General features: G+C 41.9%; 1 protein-coding gene across 8 annotated transcripts in view; it reads left to right on the top strand.

Annotated features, from left to right (window-relative positions):
* The window catches only part of KIAA1549 (KIAA1549 ortholog), a 212,605-nt gene that overhangs the window by 120,606 nt on the left and 67,376 nt on the right, over positions 1–24,623 (top strand). For 7 of the 8 annotated variants that reach the window (XR_012156097.1, XM_073322886.1, XM_073322866.1 and 4 more), the window contains exons 7-8: positions 13,319–13,378; positions 16,125–16,270. Coding sequence is in view for 7 of the 8 variants with exons in the window: in XM_073322886.1 (XP_073178987.1) it covers positions 13,319–13,378; positions 16,125–16,270 (206 nt within the window). In the remaining variant the exon portion in view is untranslated. The remainder of the gene's footprint in view (positions 1–13,318; positions 13,379–16,124; positions 16,271–24,623) is intronic. The other variant, XM_073322875.1, reaches the window with a different exon arrangement.

Raw genomic sequence — 24,623 nt, 5'->3', positions numbered from 1 at the left:
TAGTAATGTTCTATGTAAGTGTTAACATTAGTTAATTTCCATAGCTTCTAATTTGGTCTTTCTATGCAAATCTGTATAACAGTGCCTCTGATCACATAAGCTGTCCCTGTGCAACAGTAGCTGAACTTAATCACTGACTCTAGTATTGGTTCAATCTGTAATTTGCAATGGGAGGGGAGGAGGAGGCGGCAGAATCAGAACACTTGTCCACAGGCAGCTAAGACTTCTGTTTTGTTTGTGAGAGAATAAAATGAGATTGAGACCACAGCCCAGAATAGGAGACAATCTCTCAAATAAATTAAAGTGAATAATTGTTGCTTCCTTAATTGTCTGAAGGCATTTCTCCTCACTCATTTGCTTGGTTTTAGTATGATTTACTCTCACTTAGTCCTATAGCTCTTAGTTTTGTATGCCTTTTAACCCAAATTTTGAAATGCTAGTACCCCAACAAGTCTGTGATTGTCAGGAAGGACAGAGAGAATGTCATAATTTATTTCAAATTGAGCTACGTAATGTTATGGACTATGTCTTTCTAGCTTGAAAACTATATCTGATCATACAGAATAATCCTAGATTAGTTCTCCATCAGTCCGGTCTGCTGTTACATACTCATTGTCACTGTGTCCATGAATATGTTTTGTTTCTGGCCCTGCGTCAAGCTTGTAGCGAATAGGGGCTGGTAAGCTTCTGTACTTGGGCCATTCATTTGTATTTGCATCAAATCCTTCACAATATATTAGTGGGCTGGTTTGTTTTGATTAATTTCTTTATTGAAAACCCATGTCCTGCTGCTTCAGTGCTACAGAACAATGAAATGAGAACAGAATTTCTACCTAGAGCAGATTTCAGAGTAACAGCCGTGTTAGTCTGTATTCGCAAAAAGAAAAGGAGTACTTGTGGCACCTTAGAGACTAACCAATTTATCTGAGCATAAGCTTTCGTGAGCTACAGCTCACTTCATCGGATGCATACTATGGAAAGTTTAGAAGATCTTATTATATACACACAAAGCATGAAAAAATACTTCCTCCCACCCCACTCTCCTGCTGGTAATAGCTTATCTAAAGTGATCACTCTCCTTACCATGTGTATGATAATCAAGTTGGGCCATTTCCAGCACAAATCCAGGTTTTCTCACCCCCTCCCCCGCCACAAACTCACTCTCCTGCTGGTAATAGCTTATCCAAAGTGACCACTCTCCTTACATTGTGTATGATAATCAAGGTGGGCCATTTCCAGCACAAATCCAGGGTTTAACAAGAACGTCGGGGGGGGGAGGAAAAAACAAGGGGAAATAGGCTACCTTGCATAATGACTAAGCCACAAAGTCATTATGCGAGGTAGCCTATTTCCCCTTGTTTTTTCCTACACCCCCCCCCTCCAGACGTTCTTGTTAAACCCTGGATTTGTGCTGGAAATGGCCCACCTTGATTATCATACACAATGTAAGGAGAGTGGTCACTTTGGATAAGCTATTACCAGCAGGAGAGTGAGTTTGTGGGGGGTGGGGAGGGGGTGAGAGAACCTGGATTTGTGCTGGAAATGGCCCAACTTGATTATCATACACATGGTAAGGAGAGTGATCACTTTAGATAAGCTATTACCAGCAGGAGAGTGGGGTGGGAGGAAGTATTTTTTCATGCTTTGTGTGTATATAATAAGATCTTCTAAACTTTCCATAGTATGCATCCGATGAAGTGAGCTGTAGCTCACGAAAGCTTATGCTCAGATAAATTGGTTAGTCTCTAAGGTGCCACAAGTACTCCTTTTCTTTTTACCTAGAGCAATACATCCTGAAAGGCACGGTGCCTTGTGGTTAAAAACCTTATAAAACATCCAAGTGTGCTATCCTTTGTTTTGGATTTTATGGTATGTACGTGTAATTTTAAAGACCGCCTTGTCAGCTCTGTGGGGCAGGGACTGTCTGATAGGGTATGTCTACCCAAGAAACATACCCTGTGACAGAGAGTTTTAGAACCCAAGTCAGTTGCCCTGGGCTCTGAGACTCCCTGTTGCGAGTCTTTTTTGCTGTATAGATGTACCTTTTGTGTGTGTACGTGTGTGTGTACAATGCCTAGCACAATGGGACTGCTTCCTGATTGGGGCTGCTAGGTGCTACTGTAATTCAAATAAAAAATAATAATGCAAATGATGCAGGGCAGTGTTTCTTGACCTGGGAACCTGGGGGTTGTGGGAGAATTTTAGGGTGGGTCGCAAGCAGGGCCAGCATTAGGGGGTAGGAAGCAGGGCAATTGCCTGGGGCCCCACAAAGCTAATTTACATGTTTCAGCCCCGCTTGGGATGAAGCCCCGAGCCCCAGGTAGGACTGCTGAAGCTCTGAGCCCCGTGCTTAAGGTGCACAATTTTATTTTTTTAAGTCCAAAGCAGAAATGTTGAGAAATATTGATATAGGACATTCTCCATTTCTTCCTCACTGAGTACCTGTGTAAAGTGGTCCAGAAGATTGTTCTCTTTTTTTCACTTGGTCACTGTGTAGAGTCAGAACAATAAAACCATGTGCATGATCATTGCTTTAACCTGTTAAATCTGGTATCCCTACATACAATGGCAGATTCAAGCATTCAGATCAGATTTTTCTGCAGCTTTGTCTCAAGCACAGAAGAATTTACCCCTGCACATTTGCCGTTCCTAAGGATTTGTGACACAAGGGCCAAGATACCTTCCATTGCTGTGAATTCCAGCATTGAGTTCTGTAGCCTGTGCAAAGGCTCAGACATCGAGATTTTTCCCCTCTTGCACAGGAAGAGAGACTTAGTCACGGTGTTAAGTAAATCATAAAATTCAATGTGATCACAAATTTGCCTATCTTGAGCTCTTTAAGAGTGGCTCTAACTTGAGCTGCATCAGCCCCTGACTCCATTTCTGGAGTGTGTTCCAAGTAGGGGACAGCCAATTGATATTTTTATATCACTAGTGATCTGACCTAACTAGCAATTCACTGTGTTTGATGTATACTGCTGAATAGCACATTTGCTTCAAAGGCCGCAATAAGGGGTTGCATTTGTCAGTGTCTTTTGGGGACTGGAGTAGTCAAATTTGAAGATGTCTTTAAAAATAAATTCAGACTTTTTAAAATAATCAGCTTTGAGTCCAGAATATAAGAGGATCAAGGATGTGGGTGATGCTGTGCACAGCAACATGAGGAATATCTTGTCTAAACTTGGCCGGTCCAGGATTTGAACAGCTCATATTCACCGCAGTTCTATCCAAACAGGGCAACTGGTTTTGATTTGATCCTCATGTCTCCTAAAGCTGTTTTTATTCTTTGGGTGATATCATTAACTGTCCCATGTTCCAAGTCTGCTGTGTCAGCAAAGAGACTCCAAGGCTTTTCACCCTGCACAAATCTGATGCCCTCTGATTCTTTCTCAGCTATGGGCCTTACAGTGGATCCCTTAGCAAGTACAACAATAAACCTAGCTTGCGTGCATTTCTGAGCAATTTCCCTCAGCCGTATGCCTACACTGCAGTTAAAAATCTGCAGCTGGCTCACGTCAGCTGATACAGGATAAGGGGCTGTTTAATTGTGGTGTAGATGCTCGGGATTGGGCTGGAGCCTGGCCTCTAGGACCCTACTAGGTGGGGAGGGTCCCAGAGCTCAGGTGTCTACACCACAATTAAACAATCCATTTGCCCGAGCCCCACGAGCCTGAGTCAGCTAGCTCTGGTCAGCCGTGGGTGTCTAACTTCAGTGTAGACATACCTAAGAGAATTTCCAGTTGCCTGTATAAAGTTTTCAAATTGGAAGTGTTAATATAGTTTGATCAAAGGTTAAGACCAATTTTTGTCCTATAACTTGCAGAGTATTTCTAAATTGTTAAAACTGAGATCATGCTTAAAGAGTTTGTAAGCGGTGTTAAGATGGAAAACTACTCCTGTTGCCTTTTACACTGCATTCTGGTAATGGGGACCAAGTCTTTCTGCTTTCATGCATTTCACTTGATCAGCAGAGCAGTCATATACTTGCAGGAAGTCAGATCTAAAGATCTTAAACCCACTAAACAAGGCAGTCGCTATACTCTTGAATGAACTCTCTCAGAAAAATGATAAGACAAAAACACCGTATCACCTGTGGGTGAACACTTTTCACAAAGTGATTGCTCTATATCTGACCTGTATATCTGCCATGGAGGATTACCTGTCTTATGGGTGGGTGTCATTTGTGTGCATTCGGTGCAAGGAGCTCCTGGCCCTCAGAGACCTTGTACGGGCTTTGGAGATTAGAGTGGCTGAACTGGAGGAGATAAGGGAGATAGAGAGGTACATAAATGAGACTTTCTGGGACACAGTAGAATGGTCCTATCCCTGGTCAGACAGCCTCTGTACTGTTGTGGAGGATGAAAGTCTCAGGGAAGGAAAACATCAAACTGGAGCAGAGGGAAACTATCCCATAGTTGGGACTCTCCTTCCAGATGATGTCATGGTATCCTCTCGCACTAAGGATACCTCTTTGGGGGAGGGAACTCCAGTTATTAGGAAGAGACAGGTAATAGTATTGGGGGATTTGATCATTAGAAACGGATAGCTGGGTTTACGATGACTGAGACACCTGCATGGTGACTTGCCTGCCTGGTGCGAAGGTTGCGGATCTCTCAAGATAGACTTTTGTGTAGTGCAGGGGAGGAGCCGGTGGTCGTGCTACATGTGGGTACCAGTGGCATAGGGAAGGATAGGAGAGATGTCCTGGAGGCCAAATTTGGCTGCTAGGTAAGAGATTGTAGTCCAGGATCTCGATGGTAACATTCTCTGAAATGCTTCCAGTTCCACATGCAGGGCCAGTCAGGCAGAACTGCAGGGTCTCAGTGCTTGGATGAGATGATGGGGCCGGGAGGAGGGGTTTAGATTTATTAGGAACTGAGAAACCTTTTGGGAAAGGGGGAGCCTATACAGGAAGGATGGGCTCCACCTAAACCAAAATGGAACCGGATTGCTGGCACATAAAATTAAAAAGGTCGTAGAGCAGTTTTTAAACTAAGGGGGAAAGCTGACAGGTGCAGAAGAGCACGTGGTGTGGACAGAGATATCCCTTAGGGGAGGATCTATTAATGGAGATTCTCTATACCCTAGTAAGGAGGAGAGGATGGAAGATGATAAAATACAGGTAGGATCTGATGAGAAACAGTTAAATGAAAAAGAGTCCCATTCAATTACATCATGTAATGGCAGACAGTTAAAAAGTGACAGTTTTTAAAGTACTTATATACAAATGCTAGAAGTGTAAACATGAAGATGGGTGAACTTGAGTGCCTTGATAAATGAGGATGTTGATATAATAGGCTACACAGAAACTTGGTGGAATGAGAATAATCAATGGGACACGCTAATACCAGAGTACAAAATATATCAGAAGGACAGAACAGGCTGTCCTGGTTGGGGAGTGGCACTATATGTGAAAGTAAGCGTAGAGTCAAATGAAGTAAAAATCTTAAATGAACTAAACAGTACCATAGAATCTTGATGGATAGTAATTCCATGCTTGAATAATAAGAATATAGCAGTAGGGATCTATTACCAACCACCTGACAGGGATGGTGATAGTGACTGTGAAATGCTCAGGGAGATTAGAGAGGTTTTAAAAATAAAAAATTCAATAATATTGGGGGATTTCAGCTATCCCCATATTGACTAGGTACATGTCACCTCAGGATGGGATGCAGAGATAGTTTCCTGACACCTTAAATGACTGCTACTTACAGCAGCTAGTCCTGGAACCCAAAAGAGGAGAGGCAATTCTTGATTTAGTCCTGAGTGGAGCACAGGATCTAATCCAAGAGGTGAATATAGCTGAACTGCTTGATATTAGTGACCATAACACAATAAAATTTAACATCCCTGTCAGGGGGGAAACCAAAGCAGCCTACCACAGTAACATTTAATTTCAGAAAAGGAGACTATACTAAAATGAGGAAGTTAGTTAAACAGAAATTAAAAGGTACAGTGCCAAAAGTGAAATCCCTGCAAGCAGCATGGAAACTTTTTAACGACACCATAATAGAGGCTCAATTTAAATGTTTACCCTGAATTAAAAAAACATAGTAAGAGGATCAAAAAAGTGCCACTGTGGCTAAACAACAAAGTAAACGAAGCAGTGAGAGACAAAAAGGCATCCTTTAAAAAGTGGAAGTTAGAAAGGAGAATGAACTCTGGCCAGTGAAGTGTAAAAATATAATTTGGAAGGCCAAAAAAAAGTTAAAGAATAGCTAGCCAAAGGCTCAAAAAGTAACAGCAAAAAAATTTTTAAATACTTCAGAAGCAGGAAGCCTGCTAAACAACCAGTGGGGCCACTAGGTAATGGAGATGCTAAAGGATAATTCAAGGATGATAAGGCCGTTGCATAGAAACTAAGTTTCTATGAGATATCCCTTAGGGGAGGGATTGCATTGCATTGGTCTTCACGGCTGAGGATTTGAGGGAGCTTCCCAAACCTGAGCCGTTCTGTTTAGGTGACATACCTGAGGGAATTGTCCTGGGATTGAGGTGTCATTAGAGGAGTTTTTGAAACAACACACTGATAAATTAAACAGTAGTAAGTCACCAGGACCAGATGGTATTCACCCAAGAGTTCTGAAGGAACTCAAATATGAAATTGCAGAACTGCTAACTGTGGTATGTAATGTATTGCTTAAATCTGCCTCTGTATCAGATGACTGGTGGATAGAAATTTTTTTAAAAAGTCTCTAGAGTCAAACCTGGCAATTTCAGGCCAGTAAGTCTAACTCCAATACCAGGCAAATTGGTTGAAACTATAGCAAAGAACAGAATTATCAGACACATAGATGAACATGGTATATCAGGGAAGCGTCAACATAGTTTTTGTAAAGAGAAATTGTGCCTCACCAATCTACTAGAATTCTTAGAGGGAGTCAACAAGCATGTGGACAAGGGTGATCCAGTGCACGTAGTGTACTTGGACTTTCAGAAAGCCTTTGACAAGGTCCTTCACCACAGGCTCTTAAGCAAAGTAAGCTGTCATGGGATAAGAGGGAAGGTCCTCTCATGGATCAGTTACTGATTGAAAGACAGGAAACAAAGGGTAGAAGTCAATAGTCCATTTTCAGAATGGAGAGAGGTAAACAGTGGTGTCCCCCAGGGGTCTGCACTGGGAGCAGTACTGTTCAAGATATTCATAAATTATTTGGAAGAATGGGAAATAATGAGGTGGCAAAATCTGCAGATGAAACAAAACTGCTCAAGATAGTTAAGTCCAAAGCAGACTGTGAAGAGTTACAAAGGGATCTCACAACACTGGGTGACTGGGCAACAAAATGGCAGATGAAATACAATGTTGATAAATGCAAAGTAATGCACATTGGAAAACATAATCCCAACTATACATATAAAATGATGGGGTCTAAATTAGCAGGTACCACTCAAGAAAGAGATCTTGGAGTCATTGTGGATAGTTCTTTGAAAACGTCCACTCAATGTACAGCAGCAGTCAAAACAGTGAACCAAATGTTGGGAATAATTGAGAAAGGGATAGATAATAGGATAGAAAATGTCATATTGCCTCTAGATAAATCCATGGTACGTCCGCATCTTGAATACTGCGTGCAGATGTGGTTGCCCCGTCTCCAAAAAAATGTATAGGAACTGGAAAAGGTACAGAAAAGGGCAAGAAAAATGATTAGGGGTATGGAACAGCTTCTAGTCTTATTAATCTCTCCTTATACAGGAGTTTCCAGCTTGGAAAGGAGATGGCTAAGGGGGGGGATATGATAGAGGTCTATAAAATCATAACTGATGTGGGGAAAGTAAATAAGGAAGTGTTATTTACTCCTTCGCATAACACAAGAACTAGGGGTCACCAAATGAAATGAATAGGCAGCAGGTTTAAAAGAAAATATTTCTTCACACTGGAACTCTTTGCTGGAGGATGTTGTGAAGGCCAGGACTATAACAGGGTTCAAAAAAGAACTAGATACGTTCATGGAGGATAGGTCCATCAATGGCTATTAGCCAGGATGGGCAGGGAAGCAAAACCCAGCTTTGAAGTGTCCCTAGCCTCTGTTTGCCAGAAGCTGGGAATGAGTGACAGGGGATGGATCCCTTGATGATTGCCTCTTCTGTTCATTCCTTCTGAAACACCTACTAATGGCCACTGTCAGAAGACGGGATACTGGGCTAGATGGACTATTGGTCTGACCCGGGATATCCCTTCTTGTAAGAGGTCCGCCCTTGTCAGAAAACGGCTTATGCATTCGGCAAATTATACAAAATCCTTCATCTTTGCTGCAAAATTGATGGGTATTTAGCTTTTCATTAATTCTGGAAAGTGCATTTACATCTCAGTTTCTCATATTGCCTAGCATACTTTTCTGTGCCATTTGCTTCTTAGTTATTTGGCCCACCACTTTCAGTATTACACTATGAAGAGTGGTTTAATGCATTCCAAAGATTTTTCCCAGTGTTTTTTTTTCAATCAGTCTTGTCTGTGTATATGTTTTTTTTATGTATAAATGTGTTTAAAATAGTGTGCAAGTAAAGGATTGATTTGCAAATTCCAGGTGAGTTTAGTTACAAGCAAGTTGATGTTGGTTCAAACTAAGGAAAAGCTAATCTTATATTATAACTCAAACTGTTGGGCGTGATTAAATGAAACTTTTGACAGCCTGAATATTAGTAACTGTGTCTGGAAAAAGAAATTTGTTATGCCCAGTCTTTGTCTATTTTAGATCATCTTCTGTATAAAAACCTTTTACTGGAGACTGTTCATAAAGCTTAAACAGAATCCGAACGCTTGCGGGATAGTCCTAATGCAGTACATGGTTTGGTTGTAAGGTACTTCGGGATATTTTGTAACTTTCTTATTTTTAATAAAGGTACCTGTTGCACAGTGGAGGGGTCTGTGCAAGAATAATGGCAGTGGGAATGGCCAAGGGTGGGAGCTGCCAGCTTTTTTCTTTTTTTCTCTTTTCTTTCAAGGTACTAAAGAGTGCTAGGCAATTTTAACATCTTATCTCTACTAAAATATCCTGTCTGTTATTTCATCTCCCCTCCCATCTGTCCATTTGTTTTTCCCTTGCTCATGTGTTTACATTTAGTTTCTCAGATTAGAAGCTGATTCAGGCAGAGATTTTACTACAACCTAATCAAGGCTTTCTAGGGTGCTACTGCAATACAAATAATTAATAAGAGTATGTTTTATAATCTGGACTGACAAGGATCTTGAGCATGGTGGACTGCTACGAAGACAATTATAGTGTTATCATTATCATAGTGCTCTGTTGCCAGTCCCAAGGCATCCAAAAATCATGAATCAACCCCCCACCCCACCCCCTCCAAAAATCATGAGTTTCTTTTTAAAATAATAAACTCTGGGCTCTTTTTCTTTGCTTTGTGGCTTCTGAACCTTTAGGGATCGCTTTATTCTGCAGAAATATACTTCCTGTTTTGAGTGCGAGCACTGAGATTCTTATGCATTCGCATGATTCCAGCAGCTGGGACTCTGAACAACAAATATCACAGGATTTGCCATAAAATCATGAAAGTGGGCAACACTGATAGTGCTGTATGTTCTGTAAAAGATACACTGTGTCAAATGAAAGGCTTCGTGTTCCAAAGAGAGTGCAGGCTTAGCTGCATGAAAAGGTACAGGACAATATGATACAATACAGTACCAGATGAAACAACATGTGGTCTTCATGGCTGGTAGGTTTCAGTGAACAGATTGGCTTTTGAATTCAAGTGAGTCGATTATTCCAACCCCTCCTCCCCGGTACAAAAAAGTTCAAGAAAAGCCTGTTTTGATTAAAGAACTGTTTTTAATTTCCCCTTTCCAGTTCAGTTCTGGTTTATAAACTTACTGGACTCCTGATAAATAGCCCAGTGGTGCAGTAATATGAATCAATGAGATGTGTCAGGTCACTTCTTTGAATTCTCCACATTTCGTCCATTTTTGATTATTGAATCCTCCACATTTCTGCAGAACGGTGGACGTTTTCATAAGACTATTGGTTTCTCTGCCTAACTATTTTCATAAAGAGCATGGCTGATAACTTCCAGAACCCCATATATTGGGCGATTTATTTTGTTTGGAGACAGATCACTCTATTGGATGGCTTAAGGGAGCGGTTAAAGAGTGAAGAATCGTTTTAGGAATAGTTTAAAAATAGTCTATATAACGTGTGGTTTATGACTTCAGTTCTTTCTATGTAAATGTTCCCCAAATCATGGTTTCTAACCTGAGACATTTCTTGTTCAGTAACATGTTGCTAATCAATACAAAGTATCATTAAAAACTGAAGGAAAGTGAAAAGGCAATGGAACAAAGTTTTTCTGGAGCTCTTAAACAAATCTCCTGTAGGAAACCATTAAAATCATGATGGTTATTGGATTCTAAAAGAAATACAATTTTTAATTAGAACAGTAGAATCCAGTGCTGACTAGAGAGGGGAAAGGGTGAATGGAGGTGCACACAAAGCCCTGAGAGGGGGAGATTGGGAGACCATAGTATGGAGAAAAGGTTGCACACAGAGCCTCTGGTATGAGGGAGGGAGTGTGTACAAAGAACAGAAATTACATTTGGGTTATTCAGTACTCCTTATGGGTGTCAGGTGCATTTAAATACCAGCCCATATTTCATTGCACTTAAGTGTACTATATTCTGTTTTTGCATTTTACAATTCATTACCTAGATCATGCCAAAAAAAACCAAGTGGCATCTACAAAGGCTTCGTAGCAATGGGAACATTATCAACGTGGAACTCCTTCTGAGCATGAAACATAGCGGCGAGTTGGACAGAGCTCAGCTGTACCGTGTACATATTCCCAATACTTTCCTGCACTCTTTACCAGGTTTTCAGCCCAGGACTGCATGGCTGAAAGATTAGAGCACTTCTCCCATTGTACCATCAAGATCAGATGCTCAAGGATTTTTTTTTTTAAGTTTCTAGTTCTGTATGAGGTTTGTTAGGCATACAGGAATTTGCATACATTAAATCATTTTCAAGCACTAATTAGAAAAAAAGGGTATATCATATTGAGTGTCAAAGCACAACTGTTACCTTGTTTAAAAAAAAGAAAGTAATTAAACACTCTTAACAGTTCGAAATTTTATTGCCATTGGCAGATGGTTAATTATCTTGTGATCTTGCTTTTCCTGGGCTTTGGAAAACACCAGTGCAGCTGCAGTTTACACATATTTTTTTTGCGGGATGATATTTTTAGATTGGTTTCCTATGGTAAGGCACTTATTTACCTCAATCTCCAGCCTTCTAGCTATACTGAGCCAGACCCTCTCATCCTTTGGTTTAGAAGAACCCTGCAGCAATATATATTGTTATATAATACAGAAATGTAAAAAGCGGGGTGCTTGCTGTTTGTACATTGTAAGTGGCATTTTTCGACATTTGTTATGTAATACTTAATTCAAATACATAAATGGCCATATTCTGATACCCTTATGCACATGGGCCACTCCTGTATTTCACAGTAGTGGCCCTATTGAAGTCTCAATAGCACGATCCGTGAAGCAGGGTGCTACTAAACTGGAATAAGGGTATCAGAAAATGTTGAATTGGAAGTCAGTTTTTGGGCACAGTGGCATTTAATTTAAACAAGAAGAGAATAAAGAGTAAATTCCTTCACTGTACAGAAGGAAAGTGCGGTGTCAAAAACCCGAGCTTTAAAGAAAAGGTTCTATATATCTGGAGGCCCTTCTGCTTTTGCATTAGGGGAGAAAAGAGTGATCAGGGTTTTAATAGTAAAAATCAGCAGATTCTGGAAGATAACATATTTATGTGAACAACCTTATACACAGAGGGAGAGGCCTTAGCTAGGTAGCTTGCCAATAAGACACACTGAGTAAATTAGAACGTTAATAATTTTTTTGTTTCTTTGAGTGCCTACAATAGCAGCAGTTGAACTAATTATAGTGTAGTGGTTAAAACACAGAACTGGAAGTCAGGGTACCTTGATTTTTGGTTTTGACTCGCCTTGTGACCTTAGGCCAAGTCAGTTTAATTTTGTGTGCCTCACTCTCCCCATCCTTAAAATGTGTTTTAAACAAGTTATCTTTGTTAAGCACTTTAAGAACTTTGGATGATTCAGGGAAAACTTTGACAAAACTATGCCTTCTCCCCCCACCCCCACCCCCATTCCTTTCATGAAGTTTCAATCTCTTTTCAGGAAAACTAGTCCCAGCCTCTGTCTTTATCTATTCATCAGTGCCTCTTTACTTTGCTCCAGTGGGAATCTGGGGTGAAATCCTGGTCCCACAGGCATTGATGGGAGTTTTTTCATTAACTTCAGTGAGGCCTGGATTTTACCTCTGAAGCTTAGCGTTTCCAGGAGGCTGGTCATTTTGACAAAACTTGGGCTATTGAACAAAATAAAACCATAATGCCATGGGATTTGTCATGGAATTCATTTATGATTTTCATAAATCCAGTTTGAGCTTCACAATGGTTAATGCATATTTTATTTTATTATGGCTTGGAATACAAAATAGGTACATTCAATTTTCTCTTTTATACTTAAGTCTTAACTTTTCTACCTAGTTGCAGTCACAAAGAATTAGATGCTTTCTTCCTCAAAAAGCCATGAATGACTCACCTAGAGTGGCGGTTCTCAAACAGTGGGTCCCGACCCCATTTTAATGGGGTTGCCAGGGCTGGTGTTAGACTTCTTGAGGCCAGGGCTGAAGCCAAAGTCCAAGCCCCACCACCAAGGGCTGAAGCTGAAGCCCAAGGGCTTCTTCATCCTTGGGTGGCAGGGGTCAGGCTTTGGCTTCAGCCCCAGGCGGCAGGGCTCAGGTTACAACCTCCCAGCCCAGAGCGAAGCCCTCAAGCTTTGGCCCCTCCCCAGGGTGGCAGGGCCTTGGCTTTGACCCCCCCACCGTACAGGGTGGTGGGGCTCAGGCTTCAGGCCCTCTTCCCAGGGTCATGTAATAGTTTTTGTTGTCAGAAGGGGGTTGCAGTGCAATGAAGTTTGAGAAACCCTGACCTAGGGTCATCCAGTGTACAGCCTGATCTTAGCAAACAAAAATCTCATCTTACATTAAAGACAAATTAGCCAAACAGGCTTTGCTTAATATTTCTAGAAGCAAAGCTGTCGGGGTGGTATGTTAAATATTTCAGGTAATTAATCTGACCACTTTAGTCAGATGCTTTACGTTCAGACGTATGAACCAGAAAATATATATCAAGAGCAATGTCTTTCTGTCACTTATGTATAGCACTAAGAGTTATATCAGCAAATAAGATGTTCACTGACTTAATGTGAATTATGAAACAGCCTCTTTTCTTGTTTTTGTGCTGTTGAGTATACAGTTCTTACAGATGTTTTTTCCCCCCAGCCTTTCATTACCCTCAACTCAATGTGTCTCAATTGATGAAATCTTCTTGGGTGAGAACAGGTATGTAGACTATATAAGGGTAGATAGCTGTGAGACCATTTTTGTTAGCCGGGTCCTAGATAACACATTAATAACTTTTGAGATTGCTTACGGTTTGAGGTAATAACTATATTTAGGTCTGAATAAACTCCAAAGCAAAAGAATGAATAACCTGGAACTGCTGGGAAATGCACTTGTGTAGAATGAACTATTGCAATTCCTTGTTTATTGGCTCAAAAATTGTTTTATATTTAGAATGCAGTTTATTCAAAGTGCAGTAACACAGCTCCGGTGTGCAGAGGGTGCTGTATACACTAACTGCCATTTAAGTTGGACATTGCTTTATTTTATTTTTTTTAAGCTATGTTTTTTTTTTAAACTTTTAACACTTGATTTATTCATGGCACCTTTCACCAAAGCACACACGGCTATGCAACAGAATACAAATAGATGCCATACAATTTAAACCGTTTTAGGGACTGTAATGATGCAGCTCCATCCTATTTTGTTTTTCCCCCCAAATTAATTTCCTGCAAATTGCTCTCATCCAAGTCAGCTGACCTAATTTGCCCTGAATATAATCATAAAACAGTGAAAGTTAGTGCTTTCTGTAACTATGTCCTTCTGGTGTGGAATACACTTGCTGCTATTATTTGTAATTCTCAATCTATATGAATTTAAAAGAAGGTGAAAAAATTATATTGTCAAGTTTCCTGCATTTAATTGTTCTTGATCACTGATCATTTATATTGCTGTTTAATTCTGAGATACTTCATTTGTGATTAGAGCCAGTTGAAAGATACCACTTATTTTGTGTGGAAAATTTCTTTTTGGCGGGCGAGGGGGAGAGAGTATCTAAAACTTCCTATGACTTTTTTTTTCCCCCAATGGAGAAACTAGAACAAAAAGCTTAAAAAAAAAAAAAGCATTTGAAAATCATTTAGGCTTAAAAAGAATTCAAAACTGAAACACAAACATTTGTACTGAAAACCAAATTAAAAAATGAGAATTTTAGCCAAAAATATATAAACTTTTCTGAAAACTGAATTTTTTGGTCAGACTCTTCTGAGCTTTTGATCCATTTTTTCAACCAAGAAAAAACTAAAATTTGACCAAAATGAAAATTTTGTATGAAAATTTTCATCCAAAAAATGTTTCAACCAGCTCTGTTGTGAAGGATATTTTTGATAAATTAATTTCTGTTGCTGAGAGTGTCAGTCCAGCATCCTCCTATGATAGAAATTTCACAAGCAGGTAAATTCTTTTCCATGCACCTGTGATTGAGAAGTACACTAGGGTAGTGCTAGTCACAGAGTCAGCTGCTTTTCTATACATTCATGGACCGCTAAAGGGCCAGGCTATTACTGTTTCACCAGCCAGTGAAAGAGCTGCTCCAGCTTTGGGACTGATCAAAAACTAACACTCTTTTATGTGGCTGAGTCAGTTTCCATTAGTCAGTCAAATCATGGGGGTGGAACAAGTGATGGAAGCCATCTTAGAAAGTGGGAGAGTGAAGCAGTGGTTCCTCTGACCCTGAAGGGAGCAAGAGATGCTCCTGGAATGTGGCCCACACCAAGAAAGGAGCTTTCCTGTAGAGAGGCAGAAAGAGAGGAGATGCTGAGAAAAGAGCAGGAGGAGGGGGCAGAGGGGAGGCTGAGTTAAGGAACCTCGCATCTTTGTGTATGTGAGATCAGGGGATGGGGGTGTTCAGTAAGAAAAGGCCAAGGAAAAGCAGCCTGAAATGGGAATGCTGCGAGGAAGTCTCTGGGGAACACAGTTATGGCTAGAGGCTGCCACAGTGGCGGTTCGGGGCCTGGGGAAGGAAGTCTCAGCTAAAGGACTGTAGCAGGTGCGGGCTTGGAATTCCAGCCTGCTGGAGACCAGATTCAAAAGGGTGAGGTCCAAAGTAGAAAGGCAGCTGCCCAGCATGGACAAGCCCTAAAGACTTTAGAACCTGTGGGTTCCTTTCAGGGGAGTGCATGGCCCCATAGAGGTTAGAACCTGTCTGAACCAAAAAAGGGCTTCTGTGCCCAGTAACTACTGATGGAATTGCTAAATGTGGTATGCATTAATGACGATGATTAGTGTAACCCCTTTAACTGAACTGCCGTGGTGGCTCTAATGGTTGGAGTGTCTACAGCACTTGCCTCCTGGGTTGTCCAAGCCACTCGTGCTAACCAGTTTCTGTGCACCACTGCTCTCATAGGCTTAGGCTCGGGGCTGTCTGAAACAGGTGACGATACACTCTTCTCCTTTCTGTTTCCTACCTGTTCTGCTATTTCTGTCCTATTTTTATCTTCCTGTTTATATCCCCTATCCCTGCCTACCCCTGACTCTGTGACTGGTGAACTCAAAGTATGGTTAACATTGAAAGCAGGTAAATCGGAATTGGTTATAACTTTTTGAATTCTTTACTCTCTGCTGCTTGTGTTTTGATATATATCATTATATATATTTTTCATATATTTAGCTTTTTTGGAGGCAGGGCTGTCCCATGACTGCATTTGTTCTGGACCAGTCTAGCCCCTGTGAAGTTCCAGGAATCACCTCAGCGGTTTTTTCTTTTAATACCCCTTCTTCCAAGGTCTTGCATTGCAACTTGCAATCTCCCGCTGAGCTGGGAGGGATTCCTGTATGAATATTTCAATGCTATGCCAGCAGAGGGCTCTAGAGAATGATTCAAGGCCTGCAATTGAAGTTGCATAAAAGACACTAATGCTTCTTACTAATTTGTTTGTTCTTGGGTTGATTTTTTTTTTTAATGTAGTTCTCTTGGGTGTTGTCAACCAGCGAATTCAGGAGGAAGTGTTTCAGGCTGGGATGGAGCGGAAATTGGCTCAGCTGTTAAATGAGGCTTTGACCGGAGGGCGAATATGGAAACGAGCCACGTTTGCCGGCAGCAACGTTGTGCAGGTACTAATAGGTCAGAGGCTGGACCTGTGCTTGTGTGTGTGTATGTGTAAAGGGGAATAAACTGTTCAAACAGTAAATAATACCTAGCACTTGAAGGAAGAAGAGATGAAATGAAAGCCTCTAGTCCAGCTGCCATATGTGACTGATGCATAAATCATGTTGTGCAACTAACATTCTTTTAGCTGCCCTGCTGCCTTTTGAACTAATGACTGTGATAACAGTGAAAACAATGGGAGTGTTAAATGGTTATAAAGTAAGTATTGTGATTTTAAAAACAATCCTCAGAAACAGCTCTTAAAAGCAGCCTATTTTAAGAACTGACTGAGTTCCTGATTTAGTTGAGGTGTCTTGCAAAGAGAGGGACAAAGCTTTTATGGATCAAAGGCTGCCCCCTCCTTTGGGGGGGGCCATACAGCTCTTAAAACGCTTCTAGGTACTCTGTTGTGTTTTGTAACAGTATATAAATATGAAATAGGATAATGCGTCTGAGTGCTGGCTGGCACTTATGCTATGCAGCTAAGGGATCTTGTCAAACAAAATAACATATTACACTTTTTAACTGCCTGTTTGGTCTGATATTCTCAGTCATAGAAGTTGTAGTGAAAGAAGAATTAACTGCACCAGCACCATGTTTGGCATCCATAACAGCCCCTCCCATGCTGTGATGTCTGGGTGTTGGTGGTTCTCAGACTGTACCTTCATTGTGGCTGGTGGTGTTCATGTGGGTGAAAGCCACCTTTTGGCTGCAAAGGTTTGAAAACTTAACCTTTCCTTAGATTTCTGGCTGTCACAGATGGTCCTTTATCAGCCAGATCAACAAACTGAAACCCAGTCTACCTTTTTAATGGGAAAGTTGTTTAAAAATAACTTTGCCAGCTAATCCATCAACAGTTGACCTAAGAGTTGCCATCCAGGCAGTTCAGACCTGTCATCTTCCTTCAGTATAACCCTGCAGTGTCCCCTCCTGTTTTAATTTCCAGATGTTTGAGGGGTTTGGGGCTCAAAGAAGCATCTGTTCTATGAGTAGTTTGTATTTTATTTCTTTTGCGCCGCTATGATTCACTGTGAATACAGAGCCCTGTTTCAGATTTTTTATTCTCCCCATTGCACATGTTTATCCCTCTGCCTCTTGAAATAAAATAAACCTTATGTCTTACCCACAAAGATGCGATCATATTGAAAATACATACAGTTAGGCTGCATGGAAAAAGTTACTGTTTTATCCTTTAGGTAATAAACCGCCAGTTCTGCGTTTTTACATGCACAGGTTTTAAGAGAGATCCCTTTCTAGCGATGGTTTCAGAGTAACAGCCGTGTTAGTCTGTATTCGCAAAAAGAAAAGGAGGACTTGTGGCACCTTAGAGACTAACCAATTTATTTGTGCATAAGCTTTGGTGAGCTACAGCTCACTTCATCGGCTGTAGCTCACGAAAGCTTATGCTCAAATAAATTGGTTAGTCTCTGAGGTGCCACAAGTCCTCCTTTTCTTTCTAGCGATAGCATTGTATTTCACTGGGAGAGAACACAGAGCTTTACTCTCAGAAGTGGCTGTACTTGTGCTGTATTCTATGGGCCAGGTCTTAGGCCTGGTCTACACTTAAAAATTAGATCAACCTAGCTACGTTGCTTAGGGCCAGCGGCCCTGGAGTAATTTGTCTAGTGGGGGTGCTGAGGGCAATTGAATCAAGCTGTAAACCCTGTAGATCATGGAAACCACTTCAGTCCACAGGGTGCAGCAGCAGCACCCATAGTTCCAGCACCTGTGCTTAGGGCTGTGAAAAATTTTGTGTCCTGAGTGTTGTAAGTTAGGTTGACCTAACCCTGGTGTAGATATAGCTAGGCCAATGGAAGAATTCTTTGGTTGACCTAGCTACCACCTCTCGGAGAGGTGGATTATCTACACTGATGGAAAAACCCCTCCACTGATGTAGGAAGCATCTGCCCTAAGGCCCTATTGCAGACATGGCCTTAGTCACCAATAACTGTTCCTTTTTACTGCTTCATTGGTACAAAGGAGCTATCAAGCTTCCTTAACTGGGCAGCAGCTGAGGATTCCCCCAGTGGTGAGGCAGTACAACCTAGTACTGCACCCCATAACCTTTGCTTAATTCCCTAGGGATACCAGCCTTTCATCACTCCTTTTTACCAAACTATACCATACTCTCCCAGCACAACACAGCACTACACCAAACCGCCATAGCTAATTGTGTTAGGTGAGGGTAATTTGGTGAATGGGTGTATGGAGAAGAGACGGTTGAAGGGGGAAGAGTTCAGGTTGTGGTGTATGGTAGTTGTGATAATGTTAAGACACATGCCTGTAGATAAAGGAGGAGAGGGTATATATTGCCAAGTGGCTTAACTTCTCATATCCTTGCTTTTGTGGGCTAATGTCAGGTATGCAGTGTATGTAGCAACCCTATCCTCTTCACAGTGAAGTTTTGTGTGCTTTATGTATAATACTACCAACAGTCCTTTTGGCGCATAAGTGACTCCTGTGATCTGGTACATGGAGTCCCTTGTGCTTGTGTTGGCTGACAATTACCTACTTTATCTCCGGGATCAAGTTATTAGCTATCAGAAAGTGACCACACGTTTGCAATTTTTCTTTTTTACGCTCCATTGTTTGCCAGTGCCCACTTAGAAGACAACAGGGAAGAATCTTGTGCCCCCACAAACACAACCCTTCATGTGTCTTCACCCACGTTTGAATTTACAATCCTAGGGTGAGCATGGAGTTACAGTGTCTGTACTACGTGACTGAAAATTCTGGAGCACTTACTTTTAGCTTGCATGTAACTGAGTGTAAACGTGAACATAAACGTTTCTCTCCCTACCTGCAGTATTTTTTCTTCTATAGGCAAAAGAGTAACTAGTACAGTGCACTATTTACAATCTGCAACTCGTCGCCTAAACAGGACTTGTGTTCTTCCCTCCCCAGCCCTCAGAACCACATGTTAGACTGTGAAACTTTGCAGTGTTCCCACCAAAAGTGATGAAGTTCTTTTCAGTTGGGCTGCCCTTTGCAGATAGGTAGTTAATGTAGTAATAGGGTAACCTTGACTTTTGGGGGATCGGCAGCTGTTTTATTAAGGGGGTAACCATCTTTTCATAAGAACTGTTATTCTCTCAGTGTTCGGGACATAGAACTACTGCACATGCTCCTTGTCCTGCCTCTTGCAGCCACTCGCTAACAGGATCTGCTAGAGCAGCAGAGTTTTAGTGTGTACAGTGGTGCTATTTGGGGGAGGTTTAGGCTGGATATCAGGAAAAACTTTTTCACTAGGAGGGTGGTGAAGCACTGGGTTACCTAGGGAGGTGGTGGAATCTCCTTCCTTAGAAGTTTTTAAGGTCAGGCTTGACAAAGCCCTGGCTGGGATGATTTAGTTGGGGCTTGGTCCTGCTTTGAGCAGGGGGTTGGACTAGATGACCTCCTGAGGTCCCTTCCAACCCTGATATTCTATGATTCTATGGGTTTGGCCTGTAATTATTGAGGGTGAGGTAGCAGAAGTGTAGGTTTGAGCCCAGATTCCTGACCCCAATAAAGCTACTCTGCACCATTATATGAGGATTCTTTTGGTGTAAGGGACTCCAGGTGGTGCAGAGCTAGTCCTGTGCCATCATGCCCAGCCCTGGCATAGTGTGACACATGTCTGAGACCAGGGTGGGTGGCTGGAGTGTTGTGGCATTTCAGTGGTCCATTGGCTGCACAATAGCTCCTTGGAGCCTGTTACAAATTGTTGTAACATAGAACATCACCTCTCCCACCTCAGCAGGGGATAGGAGGCATAGAAATCAATTCTCAACCGCAATAAACCTTTTAATTTTGCTGCAGCAGATTCTGCAGGTTTCTCTGAACAAGATTGTGAACTGGTTTGGAGAAGTGTGTGTGTGTGTGCGCGCGTGCATCCAGAGGACACCATGACACAAATAACAAAATTTCCAGTCTATGCATGTTATTTTCAACCTTTCTCTTATACTGCAGGCTAGCAGCATGTGGTGCATGATGTAATGTCTTTTCTGATAGCTCTGTTCTAATACCAACCCACAATGAAGTGAAATAAGGGCGCAGACTGCCAGTTGTACCAAACTGTGTGTTGTTTTAGTTAAAAGGACATTTGTCCACTGGAGACTAAACTGAGACCACACATTCATGTCACTTGTGACAAGCCAGTTTAGAACTAAGGTTTCCTGAAGTGAAAGGTACTTTGTATTAAATCACGACACCACTGAGCGCTGTGAAAATTGAAGAGCTTGTTCAATTGAAAACAATTGAAAAGGAGGCAATTGTTGATAAATGCTATCACAGTAATTGTTTTCCTTTCCTATGCTGTGAAAGTAGAACTGGCACCGTGGTGGGGGGCACATTTTTTTCCTTAATAAATATGTTTATTGAAAATCATAACTGGGTAAAATCACTTCTTTAAATCTAAACGCTTTTGAACCTTTCATAAAAATAAGAGGTTTGGACTGACGGTACCCAAAGGGCTCATCTTTTCTTTTCCCATTCTCTCATCTGCATTGCTCATAGGGTGGCACGCTCTGTTAGATAAACACCTAAAGCCATAGCTACACACAGGATTTACAGCCTTACAGTTGCTTATTATACACAACACAATCCCATCTATGTTTGTGTGTTCGTTCAAATGTTTCACAGAGAATTTCACCTTTTATAGCTTCTTCTTGCAAATGCAAGGCATACTCTGTAGGTTACATTACATCATGCAGACTTAAAGGCACTTGACATTTTTATGAGTAGTCTGTCATGTCAGCTCTTATGCACTTTTATGAGGAATGAGGCTGTTAAGTACTGTTTTAAAAAAACACCACCAGAAGCTCATATTAAAATAATACTTAATTTATGTTAGATGGAAATTATCTATATTCCTTTTGAATGGTGTAGAGAACAAAAAGGTGAATCCTAGAAAAGAATGGCAATTAAGGTTGTGGCACAACGTGACGAAAGCAGTGAAGCAGTGAAGTTCTCAGTTAAAGGAAAACTACAGAAATTAAATAACTCATATGGCTAATATTTAGTTATCTAAGAATCTATATGAGAAAATAATTATTATATAAGTGTGGTAACAACCTTGATATCAAAGGGGGGTTCAGCTTTTCACTGAGAGCAGTGTCTTCTTTTGTATGATCAGTGTACCCTTCCCAAATTGACAGCACATAATCTGTTAGTAAAGATTGAGGTTATTTGGGATTTTTATTATTTTTAAATGGAAACTTTAAGAATTTCCACTGTCTGACCTTTTTGTTGGAATTCTTTTGTTAACTTTTGCTACTCCAGCAGCTGCCCTAGCTGGTGAACCACCTGTTAGTTTGCTGGGGGCACGTCTAAACTTACTGGGGATTGACGATGCTGCGATCGATGCGCCAGAGGTCGATTTAGCCAGTCTAGTGAAGATCCGCTAAATCGACCACAGATCGCTCTCCTATCGACTCCGGTACTCCGCCAGAATGAGAAGTGTAAGGTAAGTCGACGGGAGAGCATCTCCTGTCGATGCAGCACAGTGTAGACCCCGCAGTAAGTCGACCTAAGCTACCTTGTCTCCAGCTACATTATTCACAAAGCTGGAGTTGCATAACTTCTGTCAAATTACCCCCGTAGTGTAGACAAGGCCTGGTTTGATGAACCAGAGGTAGTTCACCAGACCTGTACTGGCAGCAGAGAGCTTGAGGGACCCATCCAGCACATGAGGGTGTTCCTGGCAGTGGTGTTTGGGGTGGATCTCTGAAGGGAACTGTAGTGTTTCCATGTACCTTAGGCTTCCAGTAATGTCCTCAGATAGAGATTAAGTCCTCAGGCTCCCCTCTGCCTATGGCTGTTGGACAAACCCGTTTTGTTGTGGCAAACCAGATTTCCAGCTAGCAAAATAGAGGTGGTTTGCTGGCTGGGATAGCTGCTACAGGGACAGACCTTGTAGCTGGCGCCTCATATAGATTTAGTTACTAGTCCCTCCCAACATGACAATTGCAGAATCAGAGCCTAAATGCCACATTGGATGAATCCTTGATATTAGTCACAAATACTGTGACATGTAGACCCAGCAAGATTGCTTAAGGACACAGCTGCCATCATTAAAGCTGCACCAGTGTATTTCCTGGTTTTGCAGGTTTATGCAACATCTTACTCAAACCTAAGGTAGACTTTGTGTGTGTGTGTGTGTGTGTTGCTCATTGAACATATGGTTCATGCTGTAATGTCTGCTAAGTAATCCAGACCCTGGCATAGCTTGACTTAATTGCATTAATGTTTAAATCCTATTTTTGATAGAGCAGAATCTCTTTTTGTTCTTTTTTCCTGTGGGATGTACATATTTCTCAAAAAGAAGTAATCCTGCTGTTTACTAATAAATTGGCAACTGATTATAGGATCTTTTGGCTTACTGACACAGTGCAAATGCTTTCTGAGTTGCTCCACTACGTAGATTTTCCTACTGTAATTTATGGACTGGAATTGGTTACCAAGGCAACACTATTCACTGACCTATGGTACTCCTTTGGAAACATTTTTTTAAATTAATTTTTACTGACACTGCAACATAGTTAAGCTTTTAGTCTGTAGAGGTTAAAGCACATGTCTAATATTAACAGAAAAGATGTGATTTATGCAAGCAGAAACGGAGTGAATTGCACTGACGAGGGGTTTTTTTGGTTTTGTTTTTTAAGGATTGAAATTCTTGCTTTTTTCATATGCTTCCTCTTCCTTCTCCTCCACCCTCAAAGCACAGATATAAAATACTGGCTCTTGCTTCTTAACACATGGAAGGCATCTCCATTTGATGGGAAAACTGGATTTCTGTGCATTTGTGCTGTCTTTAGCACCTTAAAGCACTTTATAAATTATAAAACAAAAATAATATGAAATTGTACAGAAGACCTCACTGGGAAAATAGTATGAGACCTACTACACGTAAACTTTATATATATATAATACACACTGTGGTCTATGTCTTGTACTATGAAATATATCTAAAATAATACTTTAGATGTAAACTGCTATGTAAGTGTAGAGAAATCCAGAGTTTTGCAAAAGTGGGTGTTAATTACCCCATTTTACAGATGTTGACTTGATAAAGTGTGCGGATGACCCAAAAATTGAGGGTGTGGTATATAATGAAGAGGATGGGTCACTGATTCAGAGCAAACTAGATTACTTTCTAAACTGGGCATAAGCACCAATATGTGTTTATGGCTAAATTTAAGTGTATACATCTGGAAACAAAGTATGTAGGCCATACTGAGGGATGGGCATCTCTATCCTGGGAAGATTTGGGGTTATGGTGGATAATCTAGCTGAACATGAGCTCCTAGTGCAGTGGTTCTCAACCTATTTATCATTGTGGGCCACATATGCAGCCCACAAAGTGTTACCTGGGCCACAGGTTGAGAACCACAGTGCCACCTCCCCCCACAAACCCCTATACCCAGTGCCCTCTGCCCAGAGCCCCCTCCACAGAGTGGGGCCAGAAGCAGAGAGCTGGGCAGGGACTCTGACCCTGGACCCCATCATGTGGGATCAGGCGGCGGCCCGGACCCCATCATGTGGGATCAGGCGGCGGCCCAGACCCCGGTGGCAGCCTGCAGCCGCTGGCAGCCCAGAGCCCACAGGGGAACCCGGCGCCCGGGGCCTTTAGCACACAGCCCTGTAAGTCATTATATTAAAATTTTGCACCATTATTTGCAAGCAACAGCTGGTGCAGGGTGGAAATTTGTCCTGTGGGTGACTTCCCAGCTAGGGTGTCCCTTGGCTCAGTGGATGGGATTACCCCTGCCGCTGACTGTCTGGGAGCAGCCGTGGAGGGACATGTTCCTGACTGGGCAGCTGCAACAGGCCAGGTGGGGAGGAGCCCTCTCCCCCTCCTGTGCAATCTCTGCTACAGGGCTCTAGTGCCTTCCACAGCAGTGATCCTCTCTGGCCTGGACAGCATCCTGGTGTTGAGCCCCACATGGGACTCCTACTGCACTGAGCTGGGCTTGGAGCAACCCGCCATAGTCACTACCGCCAGCTGGAGGTCAGTGCCCGCTCACCCATGCACAGAGACAGCAGCTGGGCAGCCTGCTCTGCTTCCACCTCAGATGAGCTCCAGGTGAGAGGCGCCCAGGGCACAGAGCTGCTGTGTGCCACACGCCAGGCTCGCTGCCCCCTGGACTGCAGCGCAGTGGCCCGGAGGAGGATATACTGCTGACCATGAGCTGTTTCGTTGGCCCAGCTCAGGCAAGGCTTAAAGTAGGCAGAGTCGCACGGGGTCACAGTCCTGGCAAAAAAGAATTAAAAGTGGAATCGGGTCACAAAGGGGTGCACTTTTAAGTGCTGCCCTACCAACTGCATGAACATTTATTTCAG

This window comes from Lepidochelys kempii, chromosome 1 (assembly GCF_965140265.1).
Source record: "Lepidochelys kempii isolate rLepKem1 chromosome 1, rLepKem1.hap2, whole genome shotgun sequence".
In the NCBI taxonomy this organism is placed as follows: domain Eukaryota; kingdom Metazoa; phylum Chordata; order Testudines; family Cheloniidae; genus Lepidochelys; species Lepidochelys kempii.
This window is presented reverse-complemented; position numbering and strand designations above follow the sequence as displayed.